Here is a 25,535-nt window from a genome sequence, read left to right as displayed (position 1 = left end):
AAATACTCATTGTTGACCCATTCCTTTATGCAGCCACAATACACAACACATAGCTTTATCACAGAACTTATCACATCACACTGTAACTGTTTCTCTGCCAGCTTCTCGGACTGGAAAGAACTCGCCAAGGGCAAAGGCTTGACCTAATAAGCTTTGTTTTCTTAGCATCGAACTCAATGGCTGTCTTTAGTAGCTGGCCTCAGTAGGCACTCAATAAATGCTTTCTGCAAAGATCTGTTGAATGCACTTCTGTTCATTCCGGAAGAGTCTCCTCCTTTGTCAGGGCTCAGGGATTTTTCTACCTCTCTCTCAGATTCAAAGGCAGAAGATACACAAACATTTTTCAGAATTTCTTTATTCACATGTAAAAAACCTCACCCACACCACAAATACCATCACCATCACCGCGCGAGCACACACACACACACACACACACACACACACGGGCAGACCTAAGATCCCTGCGCCAGTCCCCAGGCTCTAAGGGCCCAGCACAGACATCTCCTGCCAAACCCTCCCAACCCACCATCAGGGCTATGTCTGAGCACCAAAGGGGCAGGCCAGGGCTCCGGGCTGGAGCTGGGTCTCCACGGGCCCTCCTCTGCCCAGTCTGTGTATCTTCACCCAGCTGTCACAGCAGGGTGGCCTGTTCAGGATGGGGCACTGGCTGTCTGTACACTGGTAACCGGGCCCTAGTGGCATCTCTGCGGCGCCGGAAAGCCAGGAACTCCTCCCGGAGGGCAGCGCACCGAGCCTCAGGGCCTGGAGCACAGGCCATGCTAGGGAGGCTGCCCTCCACTGGAGTCTTCACATCTGCAAGGGGAAAGCAGAACAAGGGGAGGGAGAGGTCTGAGGGTCAGCGGCCCCATGAAGCCCCCGGGGCCTGCCAGTGCAGATGAGCCATGCGAACAGGAACAGCAAGGCTGGGGCACGGGGCGATGGGGACCAGACGGAGAACAGAGTGGGGAGACGGGGAACAGTGAGGCCACACTGCCCCTCTGAGGCCTCGCATACCTAGCTCTGGCTCAGCTTCAGGTCGGGGCCGAGGGCCAGCCAAGCCCGGGTGCAGAGTCTCCAGCAGTTCCATGTCCCCAGGGAATTCTGAGTCCCACTCGTAGTTCTCATCCACAGACGTGTTCCTCCTGTTAAAAGGGACATGTGTCCAGCACTGGGTGGAGTTTTGAGAGTGACCACAAAAGCCCCAACCCAGAGTCCCCAAGCTGAGGAGGGGCCATGCATTCCCTGCAGATCCTTGGGACCTCAGCCAAAGCTTCTAACAAGGCACAAGTTTTCCTGGTCCCAGGATGGGAGTGGAGCCTGAAGGCACAGAGCATTAGGGGAAGTCTGGGCAGGAACAGGAACCAGGACAGGGATGGACAGGGACTGTCCTCACCTCTTGCTGACTGTCACTATATGCTCCCTCCGGGGCCACCTCTCAGGGCCACTGGCCCAGCTGCTGGTGTCTCCGGGAGCAGGGCTGAGGTAGCTGCCTCCTGCAGAGGGGGCTGTAGAGGGGGGCCGAAGGAACGAGGCACTGCCCCGTCCGCTGCTCTGGCTGGTGAGGCTGCCCCGAGGGGCGGCAGGGAGGAGGCTTGGCAGCAGCCGGTCCCTCAGAGTCCAGTCAGCCAGTGCTGTGTACAGGGGCTCTGGGGCGGCCCCGGCCCCCATCGCAGCCCTGGGAACCACTGCCCCGGGAGACACAGTGTCGGGGTCCAGGGGATGAAGGAGAGAGGAAGTGGGGCAGGGCCGGGTATCCATGTAATCTGGGGGTGGAGCAGGCGCGGGCTCCTCAAAAGGGGGCCAGTCCCCGTCCACGTTCATCTCCCGGAAGAAGGGCAGGCTCAGGTACTGGAGCAAGGGTCCCTGAGCAGGCCGAGGACTAGGTGGTGCTGCGGGAGGGGGCCCCACGGGGCTGATGTCTGCAATGCAGAGCGGCTGGGGCTGCCCGCTGGGGCTGCTGCTGCTGCAGTCGTAGGACCTGGCCTGGCGCTGGGCCGGGGTCCGAGGTTCAGCTCCTTCAGAGCCTGACCTTTCTTCGGGGGTTCCCACATTGGGTCCCATCACAAAGCGTCCGTCTGGTCCCCGAGAGATGGGCTCCAAGGGTAAGGGCCCCCGACTAGGCGGAGGATCCGGAGGGGGGCTGGGGGGGCCAGCAGGCTCCCCCCAGAGTAGACTCTGGCGCAGGCTGGGGACTGGGGAACCCTGGAGCTTCAGCTTCGCCACGCTATCAGGGCTGCCTGAGCCCGGGGCAGAGCTGGGGAAGGACAGGAGATCAGGCTCTGTGGCAGGCGTCCTGTCCCCGGCCGACCCCCTCTTCCCCCCCAGGAACCAGCCTCGGGGCCTTGAGAGGTTTGGTGTACCGCAGAGCGGAGCTGGGGAGAGTGAGGGAGACGAGGACCCCCGTGGTGGAGCTGGCACAGGCCGCAGTGGCGGCCCCAAGCCGGGGCCTCCGCACTCCCACCCTCACCCCCTTCCCACTTCCGTTCCGCCCCTCCCAGCCCACCCCACAGCACCACCCCAGAAACCGAGATAGTGGGCGCAGAGGGCAGGCAGGAGGTGGAAGGACTTACTGTGGAGCTGACTTCCCGGGAGGAGAGAAGATAAGAGGCGCATCTGTTCGGGCAGGAGAACCAGAGGGGACAGCGGCAAAACTCAGGGCCTCCAGGGCCCCAGGCGCGGAGCCTCAGCCATCGCCCGCCCGCACCCCTCCCGCCCCGGGACTGTGCTGGCGGACAGGACGCACCTGGCCCCGCGAGCCGCGGGGCGTGGCAGCGGCGGGGAGGGGCTTCCATTCCCCCGTGGGCGGGGCTTAGGGAGGGCGGGGCCTACCTTGGCGGAGGCGCTTGCGGCGGCGACGGGCTGCCCTGCGCCGGTTGGTCAGGCAGGCGGCCAGGATGCTCACGAGGACAGCCACGCCCAGGAAGCAGACCCCGCCCACCACGCCGGCCAGGACCGGCTGGGGCAGCAGGCCGGGCAGCTGTGTGCGCGAGGGGTAGACTTCCAGGCCTGGACGGGACCACGAGGGGAGTGTCGGTGCCCGCGACGGTGGGCTCGGAGCCCCCAGGCCCAGCGCCCTGCCCTCCCGCCGGCTTCTCACCGGAAGTGGAGACGTTGGCCGTGTTGCTGGGATCGCTGACATAGCTACCGGCCAGGGCCACGAGCCGGAACTCGTACAGTACGTCCTGGGGGTGGGGGTCCAGGAAGGCGTCAGGGCCCAGCTCCCCCCACCGCAGCCCCGTTCAGAAAGACTGCAGTTGGGAGGTTAGGGTGCGAGGCTGAGGCCTGGGCTGGAGCTGGGGCCGGGACAGCCGAGCAGGGGCCCGTCCCTGCGCCTGCCTCCCACTCACCTTGATGAGCCCGGGCACCAGCAGCTGCGCTTCCGTGCCTGCCGCGACGCGGTCCAGCACCTCCCAGCCCTGGGAGCCCTGCCGTCCCTCCAGGACATAGCCGTCCAGCGTCTCAGGGACCAGTTCTGGGGGATCCCAATGCAGGAGCACCCCCCGGGGCGTCCTCACTGCTGCCAGGCCTCGGGGAGGTGAGAGGAGCCGAGGCATCTCAGTAGGCGGAAGCCTGGGGGCCGCCGGTGTGGTGGGAAGCCCTGAATAGGACAGAGAGGCACGACGGAGACAGGGTTAGGCTCCCAGTGCCCTTCCCCTATCCCCTGCCCCTTCCACCACACACCCGCCCCTCCAACCCACCTCTCACCACCACCCCTGCCCCCACCTCCGTGCCCATTCTCCCAGAGCCCCAAAGACAAGCCTGAATCATGTTCCACAAACCCCTGCGGACCCCAAGCAGCTGCCCAGCACCTCTGCCCCCTCCCACCCGGCGGTCACACGTCTGGGTGCTCCCTACCAGTCCTTTCCCACCCCGCCGGCTGCCCTCCGGGGCAGAGGCTTCTCACCTTCTGGGGCAGACAAGACGATCTCGCTGAAGGGCCCACTCCCCAGCTTGTTCTGCGCTAGAACGCTGAACTGGTACTGGGTTTGGGGCTGCAGCCCCGGCACGAGGAGGTAAGCAGCCCCCACAGGCACTGCCAGGGACACCCAGTCATGGTGGGTTCGGTCAGGACGCTTGGCCCTAGAGGACGTGAGAAAATGAGGAAACTTGTGAACTAGGAGGCCCAGGAAGCTTTGGAGTATAGAGATCTGACCTGTCCCTTCTCAGCCATCTGGGGTCTCAAGACGCGGGGCCCGAACACCTAAGATCCCCTGGAAATAGGGCAGATTTCGGGCAGGGCTGGACTGGAGGGGTGGGGGAAAGGGCAGAGGGTCCGATGGAATGGGGGTTGGGGGGACAGGAATGGCAGGGGCAGGTCACTTACAGCGGGGTATACCAGACACTGAACCTCTGCAGATAGCCGCCGTCAAAGCCAGGCTCCCAGGAGACATTGGCACCCTTGGGCAAAGGCACCACGGACACATTGGTGACAACGTGGGGGCTGGTGCCTGGGGAGGGGGAATTGAGGGAGGGGGAGGTGAAGAACTAAGGGGAGGCCCGGGGCCTCGCACCTCTGTGTATCGTCCCAGGCATCCCCTCCCCTCCCCCCCCATGTGGACCTCCAAAAATAATCCCCCTCTCCCCGCCCCCATTTCCTGTCCCACAGAGTTTCCTCCAGCTCCTGGCCGGCCCTCCAGCCACTAACCCAGCACGTAGACATGTGTGGAGGTGGCCACTCGGGCCACAGCGTTGCTGGCGGTGCACTCCCAGCGCCCATGGGCCTCCTTGGTCAGTGGCCGCAGGATGAGGCTGCTGCTGTTGTCCACCTGGGCCTGGGCCTGCAGCCCCCGGCCCACCTACAGAACCACTGGTCAGCCCTGAGGACACACGCAGCCACCCCTCACTGAGGGCAGCTCCAGTGTCCTCCCCACCCGGGCCCTGAGGGCCCCCTCCTTCCCACTGGATGAGCAGGGCAGGGAGAGGCAGGGGTGTAGTGGGCAGGAGCCCGGGCAGAGCGGACTCAGGAGCCTTACCTTGGCCCAAGAGATGGCAGGAGGGGGGTCTCCTTGAGCGGAGCAGGGGATGAGTAGCTCCCGCCCTACTTCTTGGAAATATTCTTCCTTGGGCCGTTCTAGAAAAGCTGGGGGAGCCTGCAAGCCAGATCCGGCATCGGGAAGGGCCTCGCCCTGCTAGCGAGGGCCGCTCCCCTCTCTGGGTCTCCAGTCATTCTCCCTTCTCAGGCCCCATCTCCCTCCCCGTAGTCTCTGCTCCCTGGAGGGGCTGCAGGGAATTGGGGGACTGCACAAGGACCGGGGGCTGGGAAGCCTCTCCAGGGATGTGTACAGCTCCACAGGACGCCCTTTCACCCTCCCTTCTGCTGCCCACTCCTTCTCCAGAGAGGCCAAGGTTAGTGAGTTGGCCCGGCGGGGTATCTGACTTTGGGGGTGTGCCGGCCTTCCGCCCCACCTCCCCAGCACCATCTCTGCAGAAACCTCTGGGGTGGTGCCTGACAGCTACGGCTGTGCCCACCATAGGAAAGACGGGAAGCCCCTCCCCACGCGTGACTGCCCCACCCCTGGTCCTCCAGCATCAAGGCCAGGGTGCATCCTCAGCTCCCTGGCCCGGTGCGGCGGCCCGTCCACAGGCTCACCTTGAGCAGCACGCGGGTCACCGGGGAGGGCCCCGCGGTACCGAGACTGTTGTAGGGCGTGCAGGAGTACTCTCCCAGAGCGTCCTCGTTCCCCAGGGCAATGATCAGTGAGCCCTCCGGGCCCTGGGACCAGCCAGGGAGCTGGAGGGGACAGGAGAGAGGAGATGGCCACCAGTCCCAGCAGCAGGGCAGGGGTGGGAGAGGGAGGAGAAAGCCGCCTCCCTGCAGAGGACTCCTCCTCCAGGCCTGACCTCTCTCTGAACTGGTCCTTCACTTCTCTTCCCCAGGGGCGCCCCCTGGAGCTGAGCCCTGGTAGGGGGCGCCCTGCCTGCCGGGGTGTCCCCCACCTGTCTTCCCATCACTCCACGATGAAAGTCAGCATTTTCCATCCCAAATCCCTTCCTTTCCCTGGCTTCCCTATTTCTGTGTTAAGGGCCCCACTGTCCCTACTAGCCCCAGACTCCTCACTCCCCCATCCGAATGCTCACCAGCTCTGTCCTCTGGGAAGGCCTTTGTCTAGGCGTCAAGCCCGTCCACTGCCATGACCTCCTCACCTCTCCCCTGGACCGTCTCAACAGCCTCTGAACCCCTGTCCCCGCGTCCACTCTGTCCTCCACTCACTGACGGACTCAGCTCCTGCTCAGAGCTCCGAAGCTGTCACACCTCTGCTCAGACAACTTCACGGGCTCCAACTGCCTGCAGGCTTTTTTGGTAACATTCAACAAAAATGTACTGAGTCCTAATTGCAGAAGCCCCGGGGACCCTGGGATCCAAAGACATGGGGGCAGCGCCCCATGGGTCGTGTTCCCTTTGCAAAGATTGCCCGGGAACGATGGAACAGTCGCTCGGTATCCACAGAGCTTCCTTTTGGCCCCAACCTATCCCTTGAGCTTTCTCGGTAGCATCACGTCCCCACAGGCACTGTGACTCCCACCAGCCCCCCGCCCCGACCCTGGGGTTCACCATACCCTCCACACTCTGCACGGGTCCCTGCCCCAGGGCCCTGGCTTCCGCTTGGAATGTCTGTGCATCCCCAAGGCCCATCACCAAAGTCCCAGAAGCGGCTGCTGAGCTCTCCTCAACCAGCCCGGGCCTTCCAGCATGTGTGCTGCCCTAGCCCCTCCAGGCTGTGCTTTTAAGGACAGCTGTGGCATTCCTGTTCCCACACAGCCCCGGGGAAGAAGTGTACCCTAGCCACCGACCTGAATTCAGTGGAGCTCCCTCCAGCCCAGCTACCCTGACTAGGAGAACACCAAGCCGAGCCCCTCCTTCCCCTGGGGCCAAGGCCCCTACCTTATCCAGCTGCAGGGCCTGCCCATCCTTGGTCCAGCTGACAAAGAGCAGTGGGGGGTTAGCCCGGACCGGGCACTGGATCACCCCCCGCATGCCCACGGGCAGGGGTGTCTCCGGAGGCATCGCTGTCACCTGGGCTGGGTCTGGTGGAGGGGAGCAGTGGCAGGTTGGAGGGCAGGGGCTCAGCCTGGCCCAGGGGAGGGGAGCAGACTGGGGAGGGAGCGGGGTCAGGCTTACAGAGCACCGTGAGGTAGGCAGAGGCCGAGGGCGGGCGCAGGAGGCCGTTGCTGGCCACGCAGGTGTAGCGGCCCGCGTCATCAGGCTGGGCGGCCTGCAGTCGCAGACTCCCGTCCACCAGGATCCGCACACGGGGCTGCAGCCGTCTGCAAGATGGCACTTGTGGGCCGGGTTCCAGGCTCACTCCCCGAAGGCTGCCTACCAGCCCCTCACCCACCCCCGAGCCCCACCTGATGTGGAACACGTTGGTGCTGTCCTGGAACCAGCTATAGGTGAGGTTAGTGGGGTACGCCTCAGCCCGGCAGGCCAGGGAAACATCCTGGGAGGCATTGACCGTGCTGTTCCTGGGGGGTACCACGATGACGGGGGGACCTGTTGGGGGAGCACAAGGGGAGGGAGGGGCATCAGCCCACAGTCTGCCCAGAACCCTGAGGTCCCTTCAGCAGTTCTTCCGGATCTGCCTTCTGGAATACAGAAGCCTCGGGGAACTGAAACAGGCTCTGACCCTGTACGTGAAAAAAAGTTCCTTCTCTCCCCCAGACCGGCTCCCCTTCCTTCCCTCCAGGAACACCACCATTCACCCAGATTCCCCGGCCTAGAAGCTGTGGGTGTGCGTGTGTGTGGGGTTGGGAAATCGGGTTTATTCTTTGCCTATTTACCCTTAACATCCCTCATCTGTCCCATCTGAAGTCACCGCTGTGTGTCTTACCCTGCTGCGGACACCCAGGACCTTACCCCAAGATACTGCAGCAACCTCTGATCCCAGCTCCCCATCTCTGCCCCTCCGGCAGCCGTTCATGTAAAAATGCCTCCCTTTGGCCACGGGACACTTCTGCCCCAGAACTCACAACAGCTCCTGGCTCCTACCACGTTAAGCTCAAACTTCTTGATCTAGCCTCATGGGCCCTCATGATCCAACGGCTCCCAGCCTGGCCAACCGTTACAGACTCAAGTCACTATGGGCAGCCGGCTCTGCGCCTCATTCCCACTGCCCTGCCTTTGCTCCAAACCCCATCTGGAACACTCTTCCCACAGAGTTGGGCCAGGCCACGCAGTCTGGTCGGCTGCTCCACCGCCCTTGCCCCTCCCTGGGCTCTGCTGCGCCAGTGGTCAGTCCTAAGAGGTAATGATCCAAGCTAGCATAGAGAACACCACCGGCACACAGGCCGCTCCCGTAAGCACGTCACCGCACGACTTGTTCACAAGTCCTCACAAGTGCCTTCTGTGGGAGGAGTCACTGTCTCCCTCCACAAATGAGGAAATGGAGGCTCAGAGGTAGAAAAGTGAGGAGAGCTGCCCCAGGTTAACAGGGCAGGCAGGCCTCATCCAGGCCTTCCCGCCACCGGTGGACTTGGCCCCTAGCAGTTCCGCACACGCCCGCCCTCAGGACCAAGGAGAGCGACAGGACAGTGGTTCCGGATGGCAGGCAGCGTCCAGGCTCCGTTGCTCACTTTCCTCAAAGGGGCTTGGACAGGAATTACTAACTGCTGATCACTGTGCTCGGTTAAATTCTTGTAATAGTGCTAAGATGCAGATATCAACCTCCTTATATGTAGACGAGGAAACTGGGGGTTTGGGGGGTCACACACTACACTGCTGGGCACTAAATGTCTACTTGTCCATTCACTGATCCTTTAAAAATTAAGATGCTGGTTTTGGAGGACCCGCCTGCATTGGGAGCTCCCTCTCTCTCCACACACCCCTCCCCACTTCTGCTGTGTGCACCCCAGCCGCAGGCCATGCCCCCCCCCCCCCGCCCCAGAGCACCTAGCACCAGCAGCTGGGTGGCGTGGGAGGTGCTGCCCTCGGTGCTGGAGGCTTGGCAGGTGTAGACTCCGGAGCTGTCTCGCTCCACCCGTCGGATCCACAGCGTCCCATTCTGCACCTAGGGTAGGAGGCGATGAGGAGGGTCCCCTGGGCCTCCTCCCCCTGCCGGCCTCCGACCCTGCACTCCCGAGACTGGCCGGCAGAGGGAGGCAGCACACCGGGCTCAGGAAGCCAACACAAAGCCCCTCCTGCGGGAGCTTGGCCTTCGCCCGGTCCTCCAGCCCCGCTCCCAGGCCTCCACCTGCCTCTCCCACTCTGTCTGCCCTCCTTGCCCAGCCCCAGTACTCACTTGCACCTGACCCTGGCCCTGACCAAGGTCCTGTCCTCGGAGCTTCCAGGTCACATGAGGCTGCGGGCTGCCCCGGGCCACACAACGCAGGGTCACAGGCTCGAGTTCCCGCACTTCCAGCACCTGGGGAGGCGTCTCCAGGAACTGAGGGGGCGCTGCAGAGAGGCACGGGGGTGCCAGATGTCAGTCCACAGAGCAGTGTCCGAGGGCCAGGAAGGCAGGTCAGGGCTGCACCCCTCAGCCCACCAAGCCAGGGCCACCCTGCCTGCCGCCCTCCGGGCCCAGTGAGGAATGTGTCAGCCCATCCCCGCACTGGCCTGTAGAGCTGGCCACGGGCTGCGCACAGGCTGGGGGCTGCGGGAGAGCCCGTGGCCTCCGACACTGCTCCAGGAGACCCGTTTTGCCCCTGATCAGTGGCATCACCCAGTCTCCACAGCGAAATGAGAACAATTAGGACTTCCCTCCCTTCTAGGGGCTGAGAGAGTTCATGAGGTGCTGCGTTCAAAGGTGTTTGGGGAAAAAAAAAACACGCTGTGTATGTCGTGAGCTATGTGTCACTCAGGACCCCACAGCCCCTGTGGCGTCCCCCAGGTAAGACTCAAGGAAGTTCCAACAGGGCCTCGCAGGCAGCTGGGACCCCGGCTGAAGAAGAGGGAGCGCCGGCCTGGGAGGGCGGGGAGGCAGTGAGCCAGCACACAACGGGTGTGAACAAGGGTGGGGCACGGGGACCCCTGCCCTCCCCCAAGCCACAGGCCCCCATCATGCTGCTCGCCTCCCTTCACCACCACCTGCTCCCGGCTTCATACAATTGACTGTGAGGTGCACCCAGGAGCCGTTAGCAGCGTCGTCCTCAGGGCTGTGCTGGTCCAGGAAGAGCACGCGGCACTCGTACCAGCCCTGGTCTTCCGCTCGGAGCCCCTCAATCTGGAGAGACGCCCCTTTCTGCAGCCGGACTCGCCCTGGGAGAGGAGCCCCAAAGCCCTGGTCACACTGTGGTTCTCTCAGAGCTCAAGAACGGGCCCAGTCTCCTCCAGTTACCCTGATCAAGGGGGGCCCGGCCCAGAGAGACACAGGTGGGGCTGGGTCACGGAGGGCAGGTCCCTCCACTCAGCCCTGGATCACCCCTGCCTTTCAGCAGCTGCGACCCTGTCTAGACCAAGAGAACCCCGAGCGGCAGCAGGTGGACCACACACTCTCCTGAACCGCAGGGGCTGCAAAGGCCGTTAGGGGACGGGGTGGGGGGTTAAGAGCCACACTTAGTCTCCCTGTGACTCCTACAGGACCTATCCCGCCCCACAGCTCTTTACAGGGGCAAGGTCTGGCTCCCCGAGTACTCCTCCTGCCAGAGGACAGTCCCTGGAAACCTCAGCAGTGTTTGGGGCCTGAGCAGGGACCCAGGTCTCGCCTCCCAAAGCCCCTAATCCCCCAGGGCTATTATCAACGGCCTAAGCGCCTTAGGGTGGCCAGAGTCCAGCCCAGCCAGGCAGCAAGGTCAGCAGCCTCCTCGCCCCATCCCCCCATGTCCCCGGGGCCCCTCCGCCGGCTGGCCACGTGGAGTCCACAAAGCCACAGAGCCACAACCCAGGCAGACACCCCGGTGCACCCTCAGTTAGCATCTGGCACAGCGGCAGGCTCCGACGGAGGCCGCCCCCGCAGATCCCTCAGCACCCTCCCCACACAGCCTCGGATGTCCCTGGCGGGGCAGCCTAGTGACCGAGGCCTGCACTCGGGAGCCAGAGACACTCCCTTGGACGAGTCAGCCGACTTCAGTGTCACCTGTAAGAGGGGGAAGGCAAACCTGGCCGGGTGGGGTGTGGGGAACACTGGGCTCACATACTGCTGAACAAACGAACGAGCACAAGATCTGAAATCAGAAGCTGGACTGGACCTTGCCCCTGCCCCTGCCCCTGCCCCTGCCCCTTGCCTGGTAACAAGTCCTCTCCTCCCGCCCGAGCAATGGCCAGCCCCACCACGCACCAAGCTGCCCTACCAGAAACTGGGACCACCCCAACTCCTGTCTGTTACCTCCCACCCCTGCGTTTTCAGTCCATCTTCAAAATCCTGCCTCCTCGCTCTCGGTTCCTTCTCCAAGAACCTCGCGTTGGTGTGGTCTCGGAGCACCTCTCCCCTGCCTTCCTCCGCGGCCCACCAGCTCGTCTCCCTGCCTGAGCCCACCTTCCGTTACAGGCATCAGCCCACCACACCTTGGCCTTTGATATGGATGGATGAACATTTCTAAATCTTTGGGGTTACACAAAACCACTGCCAGTCTTAAGACAAGTCCTTTCACGCCTGCCTGCGCCCACGGACCAGACATCGCCCCTAATCGGCCCTTCCTAAGACCAGAAATTCTGACGCTGTGCGTCTGCTTCCCTTCTACCTCCAGGGTGATGTTTCCAAAATATAATTGAAGCCTGCAGTGCCCCTAGTGTTGTCAGGGAAGAGGAGAATGATCGGCTTCAGGCTGCGGTGGCGATCTTAGTAAGGCCAGGGCTTTTTCCTTCCAAGGATGAGGTCCAGAGGTGTGGACTCTCCGGGTCGGGACCTGCTTCACAGGCTGGGGTTGAATTCCCCACCCAGGAGATAAGCCTACACTTTGCAGGTAAATATTTAACATAATCACATCCTCCACCCTGCTCTGGGATTCGTCCGGCACCCTAACTGGCGTGGCCACGGAGCCCTGCAGACTCCCGCGTGCGGCCTCTCCTAAGTGCCGTAGGATAGCAACTTTTCACGATGGTGACCCTCAAGTTCTCCAAGGGAGGAAGAGGAGAAAAGGGAGACTGAGCCCTGAACCTGGACCACCAGCACCATACTTAATCCTCCCAAGATTTCACTTAGAGCAAAGGACCGGAAGGGCCGGAGCCTGGTGGGTTCCAGACCTCCCGCATGCAGGGGTGTGTAAGGGGAGGAGGAGACACAGACTCTGCTCTCAAGCTCTTGGAAGGCAGAGAACCCACACTCATGTACAAGTTCACATACACACAGCTCAAGAAATGGTGTTTGGTGTGTCCAGACAGTCCAAGGACCGCCAAGCGCGAGGAATACCGAGCACTTCCAGAGACCACCCGCAGGGCAGCGAGGGGAGAGGACAGGAGAGCGCAGGGGTTCTGAACAGAAGGCGAGACCTGCTTTGAACCCCACTGCTCAAGGCAGAGAGAAAACCCGTGCCTCCTTGCAGCACGGGCTACCTTCAAACCGCCAAGAAAGACACCAGGAAAGTCAAGGACCTGCACCGTGTCGTGGATGAAAAGGGCAGGTCTGAGACCACCCCTGCCCCCGGGGCTACTCAAGTCTGAGTAATCCGAGGCTCCCATCCCTCTGGGCGCCGGGACCACAAAGGTGTCCTGCACAGGCTCGGTGCTGGGCGCTGGAGGGACAGTCACTGCCTTCACCTGGGCGCAGCCCCAGCCTGGTCCGTACTGCTCTCCCCTACTCCGTGCTAGTCTGTAAAGCCCGGCAACTCCGCCAGAGGGGTTCTGGAGTACTCCAAGAGGGGCTGCTTTGGTCTCGGGCACAGTCCCTCCCACACTCTAGGCCGCCGGCCTCACACAGTCCCGGGCCATCTCTCCTTCCCTTGCCCAGAGAGCTTATGACAGGACACCATTGTCCTTAGCAACCTCCACCTCCTGTTGCCTAGCAACCACAGTCCCGAGTCCCCTACACAAAGGCAGAGAGGCCCCTTCCACACTGGGAGGCAGTAAGAGAGTTAATGGGCACGGGGGCCTCCCCCCAGGGCCCCGACGCCCCAGACCAGCGCAGGCCAGACGAGGAGCTCCAGAGGAGGGGCAGGGGTGGACACAAAGGGCAGGGTAGGAAGAGCCCGGCGGGGACTGCCCCGGTCCTTGCAGCTCCAAGGAGCAACAAAGAGAACGGAAACCCACGGGGCACAAAGTTGCCAGCCACACAGTGGCTTGTCGGCCCCAGGGACCCCAAGCCAGGGCAGAGGGCGGGAAGGAGAGTTGCACAGCCCCCTGGAAAAGCCCTCTCCCTCCACCGCCCGCCCACACCTGCCCTGTCCGCACCCGGGACACTCTCTAACAGCCCAGCCTCAGCTCCGGGGCCCAAACCCCTCCTGCCTGCCAGAGCCCACAGAGGCAGGGAGGGAGGGCTGCCGGGTACGGCCCTTTCCCCGCACTGTCCTCACTGGGGCCTGCTTGCCTCAGCCTGTGGAGACACACACGCTCCCAGCAGGCTGTTTGCCAACAAACGGTCCCCACTTTGAAAATAAACTCTTCCTTCGGCAGCACCTGCCTGAGCTCAGCCTGCCCCTCGGGAAGACCTCAGCCAATCCCAGGGCTGCTCTCGGGATTCAAACTCGAGAGGGAAAAGGTGGGGGTCTCTCCCCCACCAACGTCTGCCCAGGTGGCCTTTCCCGGATCCCCCCCAGGCAGAGAAAGGCAGGAAGACAGTCTAGCCCGCGAGCCCCAGCCCCCACCTTGGGCCCTGCCACACACTGCCCTCGGAGGCCTTCAGGAAACGGCTCAGATTAAGGATCCATCTGGGATTAGGAGGAATCCAAGCCCTCTAGGGAGCCAGCGAGGGGGCAGGGGTGCAGAAGGCGGAGAAGGTGGCCCCTGGGAGGCCAACGTACTAGTGGAAATCCGGACAGGAGCCATCAGAAGCAGGAACTCGGCCTGGCCAGCCCCCCACCAGACTCACGCACACGTCCCCCACTGGAGAAGCAGGCAGGTCACAGACCCACCCACCCTGCTGCCCATCCGCCCACCCCCCAGAGGCCTTGAACCTCCTAAGGGGCATTTGAAACAGTGGTGGGGGGCAGAGCAGTAGCGAGTCCTGCCCTCCACCCCCCCCCCCACCGTGTGGGGGTAGCACCTCCCAACGTCCCGCCTGAGGACCGTCTTACCCACGTAATCAGGGTCGATGCGGGGAGAGTAGAGGCCAAACTGGATGAAGATGGGAAGCAGGAATCCAAAACGCAGCCACTCGATGACATGCAGGGGCGGGCGGCCGGCGGGGGGCAGCAGGTCACAGCCCAGCACTGCAGTCTCCCCGGCCCGGCCCACCACCGACACCACCTCAGGCTTCCCTCGACCTGTGAGGCGGGGCAGGCCCACAGCAGGGACCCTAGTCAGGGCTGGGAGAGGGCGCTCCTCCGTAGCTCTGAGGGCTCCCCCGGGCTTGGCGAAGTGACCGAGAGACTCCCCAACGTCTCCAGGACCCGCCCTACCACCCCATCCCCGCTTCCCTCCCCAGGGACTGCCCCCCACCCCAAGGCCAGCAGGGAGCGCCTGAGCCCCGGGAGTCCGGCTCACCGTCAGCCCCCCGGCTGATGATCAGGCTGAGGATGGCCACACCGAGGCACCAAACCATAGCCCACGGCCTGCGTGCCCGGCCCCTCCTATCCACGGGGGCCCAGGCGGAGGGGCCTGGGGGTATCCACAGCCCAGCAAGCCCCACAGAGCCTTCTGAGTGGGTGGCAGCTTTCAGCGCTCACTCTTCTGCACGATCCGGGTTTGGCTCACATAACACCTGCTGAAGCCGCTCCTGGAGCACCACTAGACCTAAGCGCAAAATGCACAGCAGCACACAGAGTTGGCCAATCCTCAGGACCGGAAGAAACCCCACAGTTAGAGAAAGGCCAGGACGCAAGAGCAGAGGAGGAGAGGGGAGAGCAGGTAAGTAGGGGAGGGGCCCAGAGACCAGAGATCCTGTCGCCCTGGGGAATCAGGGCCCTCCAGGGCCGGGGTGGGAGCCCTGGAAGAGCCCGGGAGCACCGGGTGGGGAGACCCGACAGGTGAGGACACAGGGAGGGTGGGGCAGAGCAGTGGGAAGATCTTAAGGAAGGCGGAGGAATTCCAGGGAAACCCGGGGTTCCGTGAGTGCTCAGAAGGCTGAGCTGGGAGGGAACTGGGGCTCCTATCCACTTGGAATAAGATGTCAGGAAAATGGGAAAGGAAGAGGCCCCACGGCTCAGCCTCCTCTGTTCTCCTTCCCTAGCCCTGAGGCTAATAACGAGATCGCAATGCCTGCACCCCGCAGTGAACAAGCCGGGACCCCCAGGATCCCAGACAGGCTTGCTCAGGGGCACGGAGCCCCTGAAGGGCAAAACCTGTATCAGAACCACACACAGCGGCTCCCAGGGAACCCCCACGCATGATTCCTTGCCCATTTCCCCAGCCTCTGTGAACCCTGGAAACTGGAGACCTTACATCTCTTCCTCCACTCGGCCTCCCAACACAGCTTGGGCAGCAAGTGAGTCAGGCTCTGGGGGAGGAGGGGTGGCTTCCCCCACCTGGTGGAAGGCTCCCGCCCCCAGCATCCTCCAGGTCTGGGCAGGTCCCCTGGCAGGCCGCTGGCACCTTTCCCTCCGGCTGGCACCTTTCCCTCCGTGATGCTGCCAGGCAGCCCTCGGCCCAACCCAGGTGCTGCACCCCAGGGCTCCCCATTCACGGTCCTTGGGGCCCAGGGTTTGCCAGGCTTTCCCTTCCCCAACCCTAGAGGCAGACCCAGGAGAAGCCAGAGAGCCTGCGAGTCCCTAGGGTGTACAGAGTGAACCCTGGGGTAGAGCCGCCCCAGCCCCAGAGCATCTAGGGTAGTCACAGCCGGCTGGGGTCAGGGGCCCGGCTGGGGCCGGGGAAAGCCAACCAGGCTCTGCACTGTGGCCTCCACCCTCCTCTTGGCCTCCCACTTCTGGACTGGTTGTAAAATGTCTTCCACGCCCCGCAGCCTGGCCCGGGCTTCTACTCAGCGGCCAGCGGCCCCAACAGCTCACCAGCAAACATTCCGCTTGCTTCCCCGTGCCCCCAGCCAGCTCTCCCATTCTTCCCTGACAGGTCATTTTCCAAGTGGATAGGAACCCCAGTCCCCTCCCGGGTTTCCCCCGAATTCCTCTGTTTTTCCTACATCTTCCTACTCCTCTGCCCACCCACCCCCCCAACCATGTCCTCACCTGTTGGGTCTCCCCACCAAGTGCTCCGATTCCAGCTACCCCCCTACTTCTCACCGTACCCCCCGCCCCCAGTACCCATCTTCCACCCCTGATCTCCAACTGCGCCAGGTCCTCCGCGCTTCAAGGAACTCCCCTCCTGTCTCCTCCAGGATCCACCCGGCAACCCACTTCTCGCATCCTCTGCCCTGGAATCTCCCTCCCCAAATTCTCCGGCCTCAGCCCACAAGACTCTTCTGATGCCCCACCCCCAGTTCCCCGCTCCTTCGCCCGCTCCGGACCCCAGAACTCTCCCTTTCCGAACCCCGGGACCCACCCCCTGCACAGACGCGCGCGCGCACACCCACACACCCACACACCCACACACGCGCGCGCGCGCGTTACCTCCAGACGCCTCCGGGTCTCGGGGAACCCCCCCACCCGCCCACCAAAAAGCCCACTTCACTCCCCAAAACTCTAGTTCTGCTCCCCAAAGAATCCCACGGCGCCCCAGCGCCCCCGCGTGCTCCGCGCCCCCGGACTCCCGAGCCCCGCGGGCGGCTGTCCCTGCCCCCGGCGCGCCCCCGCCCTCACCTGCCCGGCGCCGCGCGGCCGGGCTCCCGCAGCCACACAATAGGGGGCGGGCCCGCCTCCCGCCCGGCGCCCCAGCGCCCGCGTCGCCCTGGAGACCGCCGCGCCCCGCCCGCCGCCGAGGGGGCCGACCGGCGGGGCGGGGCGGGGCGGCCGCGACCCCCGAGCGGCCTGGGAGTTGTAGTTTCGGCGGCGCGGGACGCGTGGCCGCGGGCTCGGGCCGCCCCCTGGCGGAGCTCCGCGCGCTGGGCGCCACCCGGGGCAGCGGCCGCCAGGACCCGGGCCCCGGCCGACCGGAGCCGGCCCGCCCCCGTCCCCGGCCAGCCGCCCGCGAGCCCCGCCGTCCGCGCTCGGCCGGGAACAGGACCCCCGGGGGACCCGCCCGATGGGGGGTGCGGGGTGGGGCCCGGGCTCGCCTCCCCGGTCCCACCCCCACCGCCACCCACCCGCCTCTGCTCCGGCCCGACTGGAAATACCTGTCTGCGCTGGCGAGCTCCCAGGTCCTGCCCCGGCGCCTCCCACAGGGTGCCGAGGGGACCGTGCGCCCCGGCCGAGGCTGCCAGGTCGCCCCCGCGGCAGCTCACTGCGCCCGCGACCCCGCGAAACAGTCCCGGGGGCGGGGGGCGGGGGGCGGGCAGGACGCGAGGCATCCGGACAGGCGCATGGAAAGATCGCCTCCTGAACTCTGCAGGGGGCCAGACCCTGGACTACGCGGGCTTTGCAGCCCTTAGGTCCCCTGGGCCAAGAACCTGGGGAGGGGTATGGCTCTGCTTTGAGAAAACTGGGACTTGTCCCGGGCTTCCCATCCCGACCTGCGCAGGGCTGAGCGCTCTCCCAGCCTGGACTTCGTGAAACCCACCTCGTCAGAGACTTCAGGCCAAAAGATGTCTGGCACTGCTGCCCCTCAGAGCTTTCTCCTTGGCGACCTGGGGGTCCCCTTAGGGATCTAGGGTCATCACGCCTTCTCCAGCAGGCTTAAGCAGCCAGACCTGTGCAGGTCCCTCCCGTTCACTGCTTTCCCCGCAGTCTGAACGCCGGGACCCCCTGGAGCCTTCCAGGCATCCCATTCATGGATTCATGGCCTCCAGGTCTGCCAGGAGAGACCCTGCGGGACACACTGAACCCCTCCCACCAGGACCCCAGCCACATTCGCCTTCCAGGTGGTCTCTGGCCCCACGGGCCCACATCCTGGGCCAGGAAGCTTCGCCATCCCCCTAGTAATCCGTTCCATCCTTAGGGACAGACTGCTGGAAAGTTCTTCCAGGTGTGAACATCTGTGGGCTCCTTGCAACAGCCTGAGAGAATGTGGCAGAGGAAGGGGAGAAGGAGGGGGGGCAGGAGAGGTGGGGGGCTATTTCCCACCACCCTTCCGGCGGAGACTCCCCAGGTGGCAGCTCTCCACATTCCTTTACAAGGTACCAGACCTCATGACGGCGACGAGGCCGCTCAGAGCACAGGTTAGTGGACGCTGTGTGAAAGTCAGGAGACGGCTTCAAACAGATGTCCGCACGCAGCCTTCTCTACCCCGTGGTCCCTCGCTAGCCAGCAGAGAAGATCTCCCTCCCGCTCTGATCCAAAAGTTCGCATCTGCTGTTTCCTGCGGGGTTTTTTTTTCCCTATTTTTCTTAATTTTGTTTATTAACAGAGCGCACAAAGGGGGAGCAGGCAGAGGAAGAAGGAAAAGCAGGTTCCCTGCAAGGCAGAGAGCCCAATGCGGGACTTGATCCCAGGACCCTGGGATCACCACCTAAGCCAAAGACAGACAGACAACTGACTGAACCACCCAGGCGCCCCCTGTTTCCAGGGTTTTCTTGAGGAAGAGCTAATTTCATTTGGTTGTAAAATAACTTTTTGTGATCTTGGGATTTAAAATACTTTCCATTTTTAAAAAGTTGATGGTCTGGTCATTTCCCACCCTGAATCCTTATTTTGTGGAATGTATTATTATTGTCATTTTGCTCTGATTCTGAAGTATCTTGGGGGCTTTGGGGCAAGAACAGGAACCTAGCCCCGAAACTTGTTCCCTCACTGTGCCAGAAGTGAAAGTTGATTAAAAATAGTCCCTGAGTCTCAAAATTAAGATTTTCTCCTGGGTCCCCCTCGATCTGTGATTGTTACTCTCAGGGAAAGGGTGTTCAACCCACCAGGATTTTATGTAACCCAAGCATCAGCCGGCCCACATATTTTCAACTTGCTGAGAAGAAGATCAGACATTGTGGTCAGTTCCACGGGCACCGCTGACACCTGGGAGCCCCAGCCCTGTCACCCAGTGTGGTCTCTCACAGACTGTCCCCTCGTCATGGGCATCCCTGCCTTCTGTCCCCGTGAGGCTGTAGGTCCAGGAGGGTGTTCCTGCTTGAATATCCCACAACGCTGAGTCGGGGCCTGGCCTCCTCTTCAGACCCGCTTCTTACCTCTCCCTTTGTCCCCTGCCAGGTGCGGTCTCGAAGTCCCTAGAAGTCACTGTGCTCTGCCACAGACCAGTGTCTTCCCACTCGTCTTCTGTCAGGCGAGAATGTCCCTTCCTCGGACTCCCGGCTAATCTGGGGTCAGAAACTGTGCTCTCCTCTCCTCTCGGGGGCAGGGACCTCTCCGCCCACTGTGCCCTCACCTTCACCCATGGCCCTTGTCACACCTCGTAATTATGGTCTTCACAGGCTGCAGGAAGACTTCCTTGAGGGCAGGCCAGGTCTTTCCTGCCTCCCCAGGGCTAGCCCAGTGCCTGACTCTTAGTGGATCCCTAAATACTGGCCTCCCTCCTCGGCCCCACGCCAATCCCGCCCCAGTTTGCTTCCATCTGTGTCAAAGGACAGGTGAACTCGGCCAGGGGCGAAGTGCTGCCGGCTGATCATTTCCCTGGCTTCCTGCAGACAGAGAGGCCCGGACCTCCCTGAGCCTCCGTTCCTCCGTCTGAGGGGCTCTGCCTTCCTCTTTCAGGTTCCCCCTGATGCTTTGGGGCCTCAGCCCTTCTCTGTTGGGGGATGGTGGGAGAAAGACTTGGCCAGCTCCGGGGAGAGCCCTGGACCAGCCGGACAGGGACCCTCCGTCTCTTTACTCGCTTTCTGTGGGCCTGACTCTGAGATCCAGGAAAAACCAGAGGCCCCGCGTGCCTTCCCAGTCAGTCTCCAGAAACGGAATGCAGGAGCTGGAGGAACAGGGGCTGCAGCCTTGGCTCTAAACCTCAGGCCTCTTGGAAGGTGGGACCTCCTGGGGGGCGGGGCAGAGGGGCAGAGACTCAGCCTCGGGCCAGGACTGCCGTCCAGCGGGACAAGGGCTCAGGCCCTCAGGGAGTAGAGCTGATCTGTTGCTCACCTGAGGAGCTCTTTGGGGCCTGGTTTCCCAACGTCACCAACTCCATTCCAGGCCCCAAGGGGCTCCATCTCCTGCCTAGAAACTTAGGACACTCCCCTCCCCCCTCGCTTGCCTCATGGTCCTGCTTCCTTTCCAGGCTGGAACCCGGGAAAGAACCCTCCTCCTGGTGTCCTAGTGCCTGGCCCACCTGTCCTGTCTTCCCAAAAGCAGTGTCCTTGGTCCCCACGATTCCCCTACGCATCCCACTGCCCCTTGGAAGTCATTTTGGAGGCCAGCATCCTTCTCACTGAGAGAGGAGGAGGAATGTCAGACAGTTTCTGCCACGTGGCCCACCCCTGGTTCCTCACTCTACTTCAGAGACACCCCCCCCCCCCACAGGGGTACCAGCCAGCCTTCCTGCGTCTCCACAGCCCCAGGAAAGGGACGGAGCCTGAATGGGTGTCTGCTGGACAAAGTGTCCCGGGAGAGAGGCAGAGCAGAGCCGAGAGCCCCTGTGATCCCCGCCCCCAGGGCTCTCACCCTATCCCATGACCTCGACAAGGGCTCAGCAGTCTTGGGTGGGGGATTCAGGCTCCTGGGATCAGCATAAGGGCTTGGCCGGGGACGGGTGTGGATGGAGCGGGCAGGCGTGCCCCCAGGACAAGGGCCCAGGGAGTAGGTCCAAGACGGGAAATCTGGAGAAGAGGACCGGACAGCCGTACCAACCACAGACAGAGGACCGGGCAGCAGTACCAACCACAGACAGAGGACCGGGCAGCAGTACCAACCACAGACAGAGGACCGGGCAGCAGTACCAACCACAGACAGAGGACCGAGCAGCGGTACCAACCACAGACAGAGGACCGGACAGCAGTACCAACCACAGACAGAGGACCAGGCAGCAGTACCAACCACAGACAGAGGACCGGGCAGCAGTACCAACCACAGACAGAGGACCAGGCAGCAGTACCAACCACAGACAGAGGACCGGGCAGCAGTACCAACCACAGACAGAGGACCGGGCAGCAGTACCAACCACAGACAGAGGACCGGGCAGCAGTACCAACCACAGACGGCATCAGCGGTCCAGACTCCAGCTACCAGTCCAGCCGAGGCGTTGTCCGTCTGGGGCCGGCCTCAAAGGCCAGGCCGTCGAGGTCCAGAGCAGCTAGCGAGTGTCAAGTGAACGGGAAGGCGACTGACTGAGGGTCACCCGGCTCGGCTCAGCCCCGGGACACAGGACATCTCAATGGGCCACACAGCTTCTGCCCTGAGCCCGGGGACTGGGCCGGCAACAGGCTCTGAGAGCAGAATCTGAGCGGGAAGTTTAGCCCCCCTGGGGCTGCTCGGTGTTCCCACCTCTCTCCAGCATCTCTCCAGCACCTCTCCCCCGGGTAGGACTCCCAGACTCAGGTAGGGTCACAGGAAAGTGTACCCTGGGCGAGGTTGGGGTAGGGGCTGAAGAATAAAGACCACTGTGAACGGAGCTTTGGACTCACTCTCCTTAGCAGAGGCAGGTGTGGGGAAGCATAGCGGCTGGCGGGCGGGGGGGGGGAGCCCAGGTCACAAGGAAAGCCTGGGAAGCAGGTCTGGGGAGTCACGCGGCCGAGGACCCAACACCACCCCCCCAGAGCGGTGGTCACCTAATTCGACTTTATTGCAGGATAATCATCCTCTCCCCCACCGCCTGTGGAGTATGGCCCTTACAGCGCCCAGCCCTCGGCCCTCTGGGAGGAGAGGCCCCCGGGGCTGGGGGAGAAGCAGTGCTCAGGACTGGGGTTCCAGGGTCGCTCAGGCCAGGCTGGGGTGGGGCTTCTCCTTCTTTTTCAGTCTGAGTCTATTTCTCTTGAGCTTCCTCATCCGTGGTGTTCGGCCCCACGTTGGGGCTCCGGTGAGCCACAGCCCCGCAGCCAGAACCACGAGGAGCACGAGGAGCAGCAGCCCCTTGGCCAAGACGCAGAGGTAAGTGGACTTCTCCGAAGGATAGCCAGGATCTGGGGCAGAAGGAGGTAAGGAGAGAGGGGCTCGCCAGGGCTGGGGAGGGGGGAGGTCCAGATTCCGAGGCGGACACCCAGCCCAGATCCCACAGAGGGGTCTCAAGTTCACAGCCAGTTGCTGTTCCTTGTCAAGGGTCCCTGGGCATGTGTGTTCTGATCACAGAAGTCAGGAGCTGAGATGCAGGGAAGGATCTCAAGCTGAGCGAGAGACTCGAGAACCTTTGTGAGTTGGGAGCGCCGGCCCCATTCCCAGCCCAGGGGACCAGGTCCCCTGGGGAGGAGTGCGGTTCTGGGTACCAGGTACTCTCCTGGGAAGAACGGAGGAAGAGAGGTGGTAGCTGTGAGCCCTGCAGTAGCTCGGGGCTGTCCCCAGGGGCCTGGTACCTGAACAGAAGGACCCAGCAGGGATGGGGCTGGAAACGATGCTGCTGATGGGGTTGCTGGCCCTGCAGGTGTAAGAGGGGGCACTGTCCCCAGGCCGCCAGGATGTGCTGAGGGCAGAGCCCTCATGCACTGCGTCCACGCCATCCTCCCCGGATAGCCAGCTGTAGGTCACGTCCAGGCCTGCCTTCTCCACAAAGCAGGTCAGAGATAGATTACAGCCATCTTCCCGAGAGATCTCAAAGTTCACGGTGACGCGAGGCTCCGACAGCCGGCCTGGATGAAGGAGGGACACAAAGACCCTCTTAAGTAATCAGGGGTTGGGGCTGTTCTCTTAAGGTCCTCGATCCTGGGGGGACAGGGGTGCCTGTCCAGAAACTAACAAAGCCGCCATACAATCTGGTTCCAGGGTCCCCCGGGCAACTGCTAAGGTAGACAGGGCTGCCTTTGGCATTTTCTACGCGCCCCGCAACATGGCCTCACCTTCTCTCTGTCCCCTGCATACCCCACCTTCTTCCAAACCCGTTCTGCCTTTTCGATCCCAGAAAATATGGCCACACCTCCTGAGGGCATTGATAGATTAATCAGTGTCTCTGCAAGATTCGAGATGGAGTATCAGTCAGTGTTACCGGCACTGAGAAACTTGGTTCGGGGGGAGAGGAGACATTGATTAGCAGCCCTCAAGGGCACGGGGAGATGGAGCACTCAGGCCTAGAGGCGGCACCCATTCCCAGGATGCAGGATCTCAGTGGCAGAGAAGGGCCCCCGGACGTCCGCACACAGACCCCAGACCCGTCTCCCTGCGCGCGGAAGGCCCAGGGGAACAGCCCGCGTGCCCAGGGCCTCGCCGCTCCGGCCACTCCGCAGCTCAGACCCCGGGCTTGGGCGCACAGGAGACAGCCCACCCCCCATCCCCGCCCCTCCAGCCGTAACTCTGAGTCCCGAGACCACTGCTCCTTCGCGTGCAAAGCGGGGGAGAGCCCCGGACAAGCAGCGCCGGACCTCCAAGCCGACACTCACGGTACACTCGTAGATGGTACCGCTGCACGACGGAGATCTGCGACGTCCTCAGGTTGACCTGAGCCTCGTACGGCCCTGAGTCCTCCCAGCTGAGATTGCTGATGTGCAGGGAGTAGCCAGGGTCCAGGAAGCTCGCTCGGCCCTTGTATCGAGGGTTGGTCACCTCGATGGTGGCCGGCTGCCCCTTTTTCCCAGGGACCACGGTGGCAAGCCTTATATGAGAGGACCAGACGATATTCTCAACCTCTTCATCGGCTGGAACTTCCAGGGGGAGGCTGACGGACTCCTGAAGGACCGCAACAACATCCTCTGTGTCCCCATCATCTCCAGAATACCCTTCCGCTGCAGAAAAAGGAAGAAAAGACGGGAGCAGCCCAGCTGGTGTGTCTGCGCTGCTGCGCCTGGGGCCGGGGCAGTGATGGGCACCTGTCTCCCACGTGTGGCTTCCGTGGCCCCCGGCTCCGTCCCAACCCTCTCTGGCTCTAGCTCCCGCTGCACTCGACCTGAGCACCTCCCAGGCCTTGGCTTCCGTCTGGGCCCTCCTCCTCCAAATTTCACCGTGGCCGTTTGCCGCGGTGGGCTGGCTCCTTCTACGTTGCAGGCTTCCCCACCTCTTGGTCCTAAACCGCAGCCACACCCTCTTCCTCTTGACTCCCGGAGAGCTGAAGCATCCAGCCCCGAGCCTGGCCAGCCCAAACCCCAGCGGGACAGGAGAGCAGAGGGAGGGAGAGGCTCCCATCCAGGGCTGCAGCCTCTCCTCTCTCACCTGTCCGGACCAGCAAGAGTAGGAGGAGCCACGGAAGGGCCCCCATGACAGCAGCCCTGCTCGCCAGCAGGTTGGCCTCCTGGCCCCCGAGCTGATGAAGGAGACCAGCTGCTGGGTCAGGAGGCTGCTGGAGACGAGTGACTGACAGACAGTGTCCTGGAGGGGAAATGCTTCTCAACACCCGCCCCCCCGCCCCGCCAGCAGCCTCCAACTTCCTTCATTCCCACTAAGCCCCTCCCTGTCCATCTTGGGAAGTTCTCTCTCGGAGCCTGGTTGCCCGGCTGGCTCACCCACTGGCCCGTGCTTCCTGTCCATCAGACCCCACTCAGATCCCACTTCCTAAGAGAAACCTTCCTAGACGCCCTGCCCCTGTGTTCCCAGGCAGCCCCCGTCCCCCACCTGCCCGGAGCTCTCGGTGGTTCCCATGTTGCTGTCATGCATTGACCTTATAAGCGTTTTTGTCTCCCCAGATGGACCCCGTCTTTTGGGACACCTCTATGTCCCATGCTGGACACAGGCAGCACCCGGTTGATACTTCTGGAACGGACGAACAAACGAAGCACTCCATATTTCAAGCTTGCCAGGTTCCCACTTGAGAGACTATCAAGAGGAAGAAAAATTTTAACTCTCTTAAGGAAAAAAAAAAAAAGCACACTTTGGGCCAGAGAGGCCATCTAGGTTAATATTACGGAAAGACTAACTTGTCCTGCGAGGCTGTGACGCGGACCAAAGCTAGAGGAGGTCCGACAGGCGGAGCTGCTCAGGACGCCCCGGTGGCCTCGGGAGGAGTCTCCGTCGCTGGTGTTCAAGCTCACAGGGGACAGTCTTGGGTCGGTGGGGGACTACAGACCCTCTCGCTGGCTACTCGGACAGGAGAACTTTCACATTTTTCGAGTGCCCAGTCTTACAGGTCTGTGTGGTGATCAGGAAGCAGGAGTGATGGCCGAAGACTGAGGCCACGGCAGAGGCAGCTGGAAGCCCCCCCGGGCGTTCGCGGCGTCAGATTCAGCCCTTGTCAGATACTTTCTGAGCAGCTGCTGGCCCAGGCCCTAAGTTCTGAGCAATTAGCCGTGACCAAGATCTTCAGATCATGACTTCTCAGGGGCTGAGATCTGACCAAGGACAACTAAGAGCGAGTTGGATGAGTTTCCCCCACGGACTCGTCTGGGTTGCTCAGGACAAGGGGTTTAACATCTGAATTCAGGAGGTCAGAGAAAGTCCTCCAGGAGAAACGACCTCAAGGTACTAGGATCTGCAAAGTGGAGAAGGGAAGAGGGTGAGCAGTTCTGGAAGTTCAATTTGGGAGCATCAAATCTGAGAGACTGTGGTTTTTTGAAAATGCAGATGAAAACGTTCTTATGCAG

At 62.6% G+C, this 25,535-nt stretch overlaps 2 protein-coding genes across 15 annotated transcripts; both read right to left on the bottom strand.

Moving 5' to 3' along the window:
- Positions 1-339: 339 nt before the first annotated feature.
- On the bottom strand, positions 340-22,001 carry IGSF9 (immunoglobulin superfamily member 9). Of its 13 annotated transcripts, none has more exons than XM_082704367.1 (22): positions 19,328-19,603; positions 19,131-19,218; positions 14,513-14,761; positions 14,104-14,292; positions 10,025-10,195; positions 9,237-9,391; positions 8,888-9,005; positions 7,351-7,492; positions 7,121-7,266; positions 6,884-7,026; positions 5,591-5,731; positions 4,974-5,090; positions 4,646-4,796; positions 4,325-4,448; positions 3,905-4,080; positions 3,348-3,598; positions 3,098-3,182; positions 2,830-3,006; positions 2,571-2,613; positions 1,394-2,254; positions 1,015-1,142; positions 340-813 (listed from the first exon to the last, which is right to left on the bottom strand). In XM_082704367.1, exons 3-22 carry the CDS (start codon positions 14,568-14,570, stop codon positions 632-634), a joined length of 3,558 nt encoding a protein of 1,185 aa, XP_082560493.1. In that variant the 5' UTR covers positions 14,571-14,761; positions 19,131-19,218; positions 19,328-19,603; the 3' UTR covers positions 340-631. The 13 variants fall into 13 exon arrangements, with proteins under 13 accessions (XP_082560493.1, XP_082560488.1, XP_082560496.1 ...); XM_082704362.1 differs by having other exon boundaries at positions 10,043-10,195; positions 19,328-19,601; XM_082704370.1 differs by lacking the exons at positions 19,131-19,218; positions 19,328-19,603 and adding an exon at positions 21,044-22,001.
- Positions 21,647-24,349, bottom strand: SLAMF9 (SLAM family member 9). Of its 2 annotated transcripts, XM_082704375.1 has the most exons (4): positions 24,172-24,349; positions 23,406-23,747; positions 22,389-22,661; positions 21,647-22,001 (listed from the first exon to the last, which is right to left on the bottom strand). In XM_082704375.1, the coding sequence occupies exons 1-4, from the start codon at positions 24,215-24,217 to the stop codon at positions 21,799-21,801; spliced, it is 864 nt and encodes a 287-aa protein (XP_082560501.1). In that variant the 5' UTR covers positions 24,218-24,349; the 3' UTR covers positions 21,647-21,798. The 2 variants fall into 2 exon arrangements, with proteins under 2 accessions (XP_082560501.1, XP_082560500.1); XM_082704374.1 differs by lacking the exon at positions 24,172-24,349 and having other exon boundaries at positions 23,406-24,165.
- Between the last annotated feature and the right edge of the window lie 1,186 nt (positions 24,350-25,535).

Source organism: Mustela nivalis (genome assembly GCF_964662115.1).
Source record: "Mustela nivalis genome assembly, chromosome: 16".
Taxonomy (NCBI): domain Eukaryota; kingdom Metazoa; phylum Chordata; class Mammalia; order Carnivora; family Mustelidae; genus Mustela; species Mustela nivalis.
The sequence above is the reverse complement of the archived record's forward strand: the minus strand, read 5'-3'. Positions and strand labels throughout refer to the sequence as shown.

Bases quoted from the DNA above. Each gene is read 5' to 3' on its own strand.
- IGSF9 (XM_082704370.1), bottom strand. From the start codon at position 14,570: ATGGTTTGGTGCCTCGGTGTGGCCATCCTCAGCCTGATCATCAGCCGG. The intron at 2,614-2,829 runs GTAGGCCCCGCC...CTGCCCGAACAG, and splicing joins CCGCAAGCGCCTCCGCCAAG to ATGCGCCTCTTATCTTCTCT. The intron at 814-1,014 runs GTATGCGAGGCC...TTCCCCTTGCAG, and splicing joins TGAAGCTGAGCCAGAGCTAG to ATGTGAAGACTCCAGTGGAG.
- SLAMF9 (XM_082704374.1), bottom strand. From the start codon at position 24,144: ATGGGAGCCTCTCCCTCCCTCTGCTCTCCTGTCCCGCTGGGGTTTGGG. The intron at 22,662-23,405 runs GTGAGTGTCGGC...TCCTTCATCCAG, and splicing joins GTACCATCTACGAGTGTACC to GCCGGCTGTCGGAGCCTCGC. The intron at 22,002-22,388 runs GTACCAGGCCCC...CTTCTGCCCCAG, and splicing joins TGCTGGGTCCTTCTGTTCAG to ATCCTGGCTATCCTTCGGAG.